The 8,895-nt window shown below is 37.1% G+C and overlaps 1 protein-coding gene across 1 annotated transcript; it reads left to right on the top strand.

Annotated features, from left to right (window-relative positions):
• Positions 1-3,454: 3,454 nt before the first annotated feature.
• LOC137655530 (circumsporozoite protein-like) lies at positions 3,455-8,573 on the top strand. Its single transcript, XM_068389427.1, has 2 exons — positions 3,455-3,526; positions 8,133-8,573. Exons 1-2 carry the CDS (start codon positions 3,455-3,457, stop codon positions 8,571-8,573), a joined length of 513 nt encoding a protein of 170 aa, XP_068245528.1.
• The last annotated feature ends 322 nt before the right edge of the window (positions 8,574-8,895 follow it).

The raw sequence follows: 8,895 nt of genomic DNA on the forward strand, positions 1-8,895 counted from the left end.
AGAGAGAGAGAGAGAGAGAGCCTAAAAGATATAGGCCAGAGAGAGAGAGAGAGAGAGAGGAGAGAGAGAGAGAGTCCTAAAAGATATAGGCCAGAGAGAGAGAGAGAGAGAGAGAGAGAGAGAGAGAGCCTAAAGATATAGGCCAGAGAGAGAGAGAGAGAGAGAGAGAGAGAGAGAGAGAGAGAGAGAGAGAGAGAGAGAGCCTAAAAGATATAGGCCAGAGAGAGAGAGAGAGAGAGAGAGAGAGCCTAAAAGATATAGGCCAGAGAGAGAGAGAGAGAGAGAGAGAGAGAGAGAGAGAGAGAGGAGAGAAGAGAGAGCCTAAAAGATATAGGCGCAGAGAGAGAGAGAGAGAGGAGAGCCTAAAAGATATAGGCCAGAGAGAGAGAGAGAGAGAGCCTAAAAGATATAGGCCAGAGAGAGAGAGAGAGAGAGAGAGAGAGAGAGAGAGAGCCTAAAAGATATAGGCCAGAGAGAGAGAGAGAGAGAGAGAGAGAGAGAGAGAGAGAGAGAGAGCCTAAAAGATATAGGCCAGAGAGAGAGAGAGAGAGAGAGAGAGAGAGAGAGAGAGATGAGAGAGAGAGGGCTACTTCATTCAAATAAGTCCAAATTAATGAAAACTATGAAAACAATTTAAAATCCGAGGTAAATCCTGCTAAAAATAATAACTTTCCCATATCATTTACTTTCTCTAAGGACTTTTTCATGTCCTTTCACACAAGGAAATCCTACACACTCCTACAGGACATACAAGATGTATTTGTCGTTTACATTCTTAAGTATTAGAGTAAAACACAGCTTATGCCGAGTTGATTATCAAATCCACATTATCGAAGCACTTAGAGAACAAGTAGGTCTTCAGTTTCCTCTCGAAAGTCTAAAAATCTCATGCCTTATTTGTAGTCTTGGGGTCGCAATATAAAAGCTGTATTAACTAATTATATATAGTTGTTAATTAGCCCACCCACCCACCAGCCTCAACTTGGTGCGGGTCCCAAGCCCGGGTAAATGGGGAGGGTTGGCGGCAGGAAAGGCATCCGGCCATGAAAAATTTGCCAAAACCAATATGACCAGTGGAGATTTTGGGACAGAGGTAGATGGAGAACACTGGCCAGAAACATCGACCCCACATAAAAGTGGGAAAAGATGCACACAAAGAAGATGATATAGGCTAGTTGTTATTCATTTAAGTCACACATATCATATCATTATATCACAAGCTAAGCTACAACCCTAGTTGGAAAGCAGGATGCTATAAGCCCAAGGGCTCCAACAGGGAAAAAAAAAAAAACAGCGAGGAAAGAAAATCGGAAAATAAATAAACTATATAAGTAATGAACACTTAAAATATTTAAAAAACGGTAACATTAAAACATCTTTCATATATGATATAAGCAGAGCTGATAATAATAATAATAATTTTTACTCTACGCTAAAAAAAAAAAATGAAGCTTGCCTTGGTTTTGGGCATTTGTTAACTTGCATCTCTAACCAGTATAAAACTATATAGTGTTATTGTCGGGTAAATATGAGTGATTAAATACCGTTATATATCTAGATATTTCAATAAACATAAATCTATAATGTTTCAAAAGTATAACATTCATCACCTATCATACTGGTTAGAAAGTGTATGATGTTTTGAATGTATATGAAAATGCGCAGGGGAATATACTAATCATAATGTATAACTCATGAACCACGTACATATCAAATCAATTGTAGACAACACCTAGTTTATTTGTTTCTTGACCTAACCCCTCTTTAACAACAAGAATGAATCAAGACAAAATCAGAACTAAATGCAGTTTTATTTATATTCATGTAGCCATATTTTTTTTCTCGATTGTCATAATTTTAAAACTTCACCAACCATACAATGTATATATATATATATATATATTTATTAATTTATATATATATATATATATATATATATATATATATATGCAAATATATGTAATTATACATATGCATATATGTAATTATATATATGTATATATATTTATATATATATATATATATATATATATATATATATATATATATATATATATAATTTACATAAAACTATTTATCTACGAATCACCAAAGCTATGTGCAACTAAATAACATTCGAACCATTTATTTAACTGACTTTTAGCCATCGTATCAAAACACCACGAACATGTCCCTGTTCTTCAGAAAGCTTACAATCATATTACTTGTCCACGCAAGAGGTGGCAAGCCCGCATCATAGAATTCAATTCCATCCTATAAAATAATTGCACAAAAAGTCACCAGACATTCTCTGTTCCTACAGACAAAATAACCACTCGCCTAAATTTCACGTCACCCGAGTTTCAACTCCTGCATCCCAAGCCCACATCCAACATACATAAAATCTACATCTTATACAATAGGCTTCCACAAGACATCCGAATAATATCACAAATTTTTAAGTAATTTGCATTTTTCCTAACATACTTACCTCGAACTACTTTCTTAGTGGTATCTGGGAGACTTCTCCCAACCGACCAGAATTTTGTGTAGCTTACCCTATTCTCGTTTTCTATGGGGGTCAACCTCAGGCGGAGTGATACCGAATAATTGAAGATTTTAAGGCTTTCAAAAGGAAACTGAAGACTTTCTTATTCCTTTTGACAGTGATTATCAGACTGTAGGCGAAATGTTAAGTGCTCCCGAATGAACATCGTAAAACAACCGTGGAGGTCCTGTAGAGAGTAGGGTTCCCCTGCTGTAAGAGGACCAGCTAAGCAGTCCTTAATGTAAAAATAAGTAAAGTGCAGTGAAGGAACATAACATCAATGTGATCCTTGATGCAAAAGTAAACAACTTAAAAATAGACCTTTCCATCGACAAGGCAAAGTTAATCGGGAAAGATAATTAAACATGATTTCTAAATCTTAACATGTATACAAATACTGATAACTATGCTCCAAATTTTCCCTGTTGGAGCGCGTGGGCTTATAGCATGCTGCTTTTCTAACTAGAGTTGTAGATTAGCAAGTAAAAATAATAAAAATTTCTCTGTTGGGGCCCTTGGGCTTATAGCATCCTGCTTTTCCAACTAGGGTTGTAGATTAGCAAGTAATAATAATAAACATTTACTCTGTTGGAGCCCTTGGGCTTATAGCATGCTGCTTTTCCAACCAGGGTTGTAGATTAGCAAGCAATAATAATACTACTACTAATAATAATAAAAATTCGCAGATATATCAATGCAGGGGCAATTACGTAAGAACACAATAAAATGGCTATGGGATTCAACCCAAGCACTGGAAACTTGTATAGGTTTTGCTTTTAATGTGCCAAATTTCAACGACTACGGTTCACGAATTAGATGTCGCACCAGAGCTACGGAGGTAAAGGACATAACAATGTCCTCGAGACCAACCTTATGTTCAGCCTCGAAACCATTTTCCATCAAAGCTAGGACCATGGGGGTCCAGCAATGACTGTTGTGGTCGCCGATGTGGTAACATCCCTGACTGTTGAACGTCAGACTATGGTTCCGCTCAAACTCGTTAGTTTCTTATGTAACTGCAACCTCACCATCCTTGTGAGCTAAGGAAGGGATGTTAGGGGGAGCTATAGGTCTATCTGCTTAGTCATCAGCAGCCATTGCCTAGCCCTCATTGGTCCTAACCTGGGTGGAGAGGGCGCTTGGAATCATTCTCCAGGGCATTGTCCTACTTGCTAGGGCAATGTCACTGTCCCTTGCCCCTGCCATTCATGAGCGGCCTTTAAGCCTTTAAACTAAGCAGGAAAACTACCTACCCACAGATATTGAAATGAGGGTGTTTCCAATGGACTCTTGTCACCTTGATACCAAAAATAACAACCTGTAATAATTTTCCTAAGGATAGCCAAATAAAACTTCAATAGTACTAGCAAGTGGGAAATCTAGATGAAACTATTAAATATACACTGTCTAAAGAACATTCTAGTAAATTTCCAAACATAAAAGTGCATAGTGGAGGGCTGTGAATCCCTTGAGATAGTAAAAATTACAAATTTGGCGAATGAACACTATCCCCTTGAATCAACTGGAGCCACACAATTCCACCATGGCGTAGTAATTGTCATGATCTAGAAATGACTGCTCTGGAAGTGCTATTGAACTAAGTGACATACATTGGCTAATGTACCACAAAACAGTGGGTTGAGGACTGCTCAGTGTGAAGCAATAACTACCGAATAGCAGATGATTCTTTCCTTGAGGATATTGGTAAGTATATTAGGCCCTATCCTAAGATGACAGTAAAATAAAATAAAATCCTAAACAACGGGGTAGCTTTGCCTGTCTCTTACAATTTTCCAGCCCGTAAGAAAATGGGCTGTACGACATTAACATTCATTAACACTTGTTTTAGGAGATTATGATACTGAAGTTATTTGATTTACTGAGGAGGAAACTGGTTTTGGTTAAATAAGATGTTTTTTTTTTTTATGTTGAACAGGCTGACGAAATCTTTTAATGTTGTTATTGTTTTTTAAAACATTATATTTTAATTGTTCATTACTTCTTACATTATATCGTTCATCTATTCCCTTATTTCCTTTCCTCATTGGGCTATTTTTCCCTGTTGAAGCCCTTGGGCTTGTGGCATCCTTCTTTTCTAACTAGGGTTGTAGCTTAGCTATTAATAATAATAATAAGGGATTCAAAACCTTAGAAGCACTATAAATCACAGGAAAAAAAAAAACCCTTGGCAAGTAAAGGTCTTGAAATCCAGAAGCAAAAACAAACTGGAGGTAAATGTCAATGGCGTCGTGTACGTAAGGGGTTTGATAAGCTACTAATTAGAACTATTCTTGCGATAATGTGTTCAATTCGTTGCAGGCAGAGAGAGAGAGAGAGAGAGAGAGAGAGAGAGAGAGAGAGAGAGAGAGAGAGAGCGAGCTTTCACAAATCCAACAGCTTCTGAAAAAGGAAGTGACCGGCGTGCTTAAGGTTATCTTATAGACATACCGGTAAAGCATTTCCCGTGTGTGTGCCATAGCCTCTGTACCATGGTCCTACACTGTCTTGGGTTGGAGTTCTCTTACTTGAGGGTACACTCGGGCACACGGTTCTATCTAATTTCTCTTCCTCTTGTTTTGTCAAAATTTTTATAATTCATATAGTAAATATTTATTCCAATGTTGTTACTGTTCTTAACATATTTTATTTTCCTCATTTCCTTTCCTCACTGGGCTATTTTCCTTGTTAGGGCCCTTGGGCTTATAGCATCCTGCTTTTCCAACTAAGGTTGTAGCTTAGCAAGAAATAATAATTAATAATAATAGTACGTGAGCAGCTCAAAAATAAATAAAAAAAAAAAACATTTCTTCTGCTGAATTGTGGCTGAAAATTATATAACCCACATATACCATTTGAGTTAGCAGCCATTGCCTGACCCTCCCTGGTCCTTCACGGTCGACCTTTAAAAGTGTGGATTTTCTTTAGTACGTTACTTTGCAAAATGTGCTGCTGCTGGACCATCTCTCTTATTTTTAGCACATGAACGTAATTATCATTATTAATTGCCAAGCTACAACCCTTGTTGCTAAAGCAGGCTGCTACAGGCCCAGGGGCCCCAACAGGGAAAATAGCTCAGTGTGGAAAGGAAACCATGAAAATAAAAGTTTAAGAACAGTAACAACATTGAAATAAATATTTCCTTTATAAATGACATTCAGCTAACCCCAAGTTGTCCAAAAGTTAATTGTTTGTCCTCTCAAACATTTAATACTTTCGATTCATGATCGTTACATAGTTACCACCATTACCAAAATTGGCTTTTCAATATAGCTTATGATACGTCGCAGGTTTTCGATATATAATTATTATCACCTGCTTTGCATCAGGGATAAAATAAAAATAAAAATTTCTGGTCAACTACAATGTACCCATGCTATAATCATTGCATAAGTTTTATCAAGTTTTCCTTATGTTTCATTATAGCACTTTCGTCAGCTAAATGTACAAAATTTCTTTTCGGTAATGTTCTTTTAAACTTGTAAAGATTTTAAAACAAAAACAAAAAAGTTCTTTTCGTTGACTTGACAATTTTCGAAGATAACACCTTTATTGCCGCTTCACTTAGAGACATTTTTTTGTGAAATTGTCAAATCTTAAAAAAAAAAAAGCAATTATTGTATTAAAGGAACTTTACGACCCTAAACAAAATAATTTTAAATAAGAAAAATTGTGGTTAAACCACACTTTCCTTTACTCTTATTAATAATTCTGCCTGAGCAAAGATCTGGCAGTGATTTTAACCTTCTGGAAGCGTTGCATATAACTTTCCAAACTATTCCTCACCATGGTTAGCTAGCTAACTATCCACACACCTCTTTCACCCATCTTTCGTATTAACTAAAACACCAAAACGTCCCCACGAAGTTACCAAACTTCAAGTCAACCACCCTTGGTTAAATTTTACCAAGTCACCACTGTATACGTTAATGAGTCACTCCGACAATTTTAGCATCTTGTTCAGCAAGATTAGTTTCGCATTCAGCAATAATTCCATCTCGTTACTCGAGTTCTGTTGACGTTTCAGTCATTCAAATCAGCATTTTTCTGATTCTTCATTTTTAACTGAGATTGTGACCAATCATGTCATTCGTTTTATATTATCAACACTGGCGCCACCTCTTAGGATACATATCCTGACACCAAATCCTTCTAGGACATTGATTCATTTTAAAGTTTTCAGGCATCCTGACACCTAAGGTCATTGACGCCGTCCTTCTAGGAGAAGGTCACTCCAAAATCAAACCATTGTTCTCTGGTCTTGGTAGTGCAATAGCCTCTGTACCATGGTCTTCCCCTGTCTTGGATTAGAGTTCTGCTTGGGGGTACACTCGGGCACGCTGTTCTATCTTATTTCTCTTCCTCTTCTTTGTTAAGTTTTTATAATATAGTTTATATATGAAGGATCTAATTTAATGTTGTTAATGTTCTTGAAATATTTTAGTTTTGATTGTTTATTCTTCTATTGTGGTTTATTTCCTAGTTTCCTTTCCTCACTGGGCTATTTTCCCCTGTTGGAGCCCTTGGGCTTATAGCATCTTGCTTTTATAAACAGGGTTATAGTCTAGCCGAGAGACAAATAAATGTTGCCAGATTTCCAGCCGAGACAAATAAATGTTGCCAGATTTCCAGCCGAGAGACAAATAAATGTTGCCAGATTTCCAGCCGAGAGACAAATAAATGTTGCCAGATTTCCAGCCGAGAGACAAATAAATGTTGCCAGATTTTCAGCCGAGAGACAAATAAACGTTGCCAGATTTCCAGCCTATGTACAAATAAATGTTGCTAGATTTCCAGCCTATGTACAAATAAATAATAAATGTTGCCAGATTTCCAGCCTATGTACAAATAAATAATAAATGTTGCCAGATTTCCAGCCGAGAGACAAATAAATGTTGCCAGATTTCCAGCCGAGAGACAAATAAATGTTGCCAGATTTCCAGCCGAGACAAATAAATGTTGCCAGATTTTCAGCCGAGAGACAAATAAACGTTGCCAGATTTCCAGCCTATGTACAAATAAATGTTGCCAGATTTCCAGCCTGTGTACAAATAAATAATAAATGTTGCCAGATTTCCAGCCGAGACAAATAAATGTTGCCAGATTTCCAGCCTATGTACAAATAAATGTTAACAGATTTCCAGCCTATGTACAAATAAATGTTGCCAGATTTCCAGCCTATGTACAAATAAATGTTGCCAGTTTTCCAGCCTAGGTAAAAATAAACGTTGCCAGATTTCCAGCCTATGTACAAATAAACGTTGCCAGATTTCCAGCCCATGTACAAATAAATGTTGCCAGATTTCCAGCCGAGGGACAAGTAAACGTTAACAGATCTCCAGCAGAGGGACAAATGAATGTTGCCAGATTTCCAACAGAGGGAAAAATATATGTTGCCAGCTTTCCAGCCAAAATGCAATTTCACTGACACGTATTTACTACTCAGGGTTTTGCTTAATGAACAAATAATTTCACCAAGAGGTCTTAATCATGAGAGAGAGAGAGAGAGAGAGAGAGAGAGAGAGAGAGAGAGAGAGAGAGAGAGAGAGAGAGAGAGATTTACTGGCACATCTAGCTGTACTAGTTAGGGTCAACGATATCAATACAGCGCAAGATCCTACATTCAATGCAGCACAAGACTACATTCAATACAGCACAAGATCCTACAATCAGAACAGCACAAAATCCTATATTCCATACAAAACATGATCCTAAAATCAATACAACAAAAGATCCTACAGCACAAGAACCTACATTTAATACTCCACAAGATCCTACATTCAATACAGCACAAGATCCTACAATCAATAAAGAACAAAATCCTATATTCCATACACCACATGATCCTACAATCAACACAACAAAAGATCCTACAATCAATACAGCACAAGATCCTACAATCAATACAGCACAAGATCCTACATTCAATACAGCAAAAGATCCTACATTCAATACAGCAAAAGATCCTACATTCAATACAACACAAGATCCTACATTCAATGCAGCACAAGACTACATTCAATACAGCACAAGATCCTACAACCAATAAAGCACAAAATCCTATATTCCATACAACACATGATCCTACAATCAATACAGCACAAGATCCTACATTCAATACAGCACAAGATCCTACATTCAATACAGCAAAAGATCCTGCACTCAATGCAACACAGGCATGAGATACTTGACGTGTTCTCATAACAAACAGATCCTGCTGATCGGAGAGCCATCTGATTTGCAATGTTGCAAAAAAAATCCCTGTTGCCGTTGCTTACACAGCTTTTTATTTTCAAGAGGAGAGTAATAAACAACATCAGGCAAGTGCAGATTATTCGGCTTTGAAAACACCAAGTTATGTCGTTACTGAA

The sequence above is a fragment of the Palaemon carinicauda genome, chromosome 16 (assembly GCF_036898095.1).
Source record: "Palaemon carinicauda isolate YSFRI2023 chromosome 16, ASM3689809v2, whole genome shotgun sequence".
Taxonomy (NCBI): Eukaryota; Metazoa; Arthropoda; class Malacostraca; order Decapoda; family Palaemonidae; genus Palaemon; species Palaemon carinicauda.

Excerpts from the sequence above, each read along its gene's own strand:
- LOC137655530 (XM_068389427.1), top strand. The coding sequence starts at position 3,455 with ATGACTGTTGTGGTCGCCGATGTGGTAACATCCCTGACTGTTGAACGT. Across the intron at positions 3,527-8,132 it reads CTATGGTTCCGCTCAAACTC|CGCAAGATCCTACATTCAAT; the intron begins GTTAGTTTCTTA and ends ATATCAATACAG.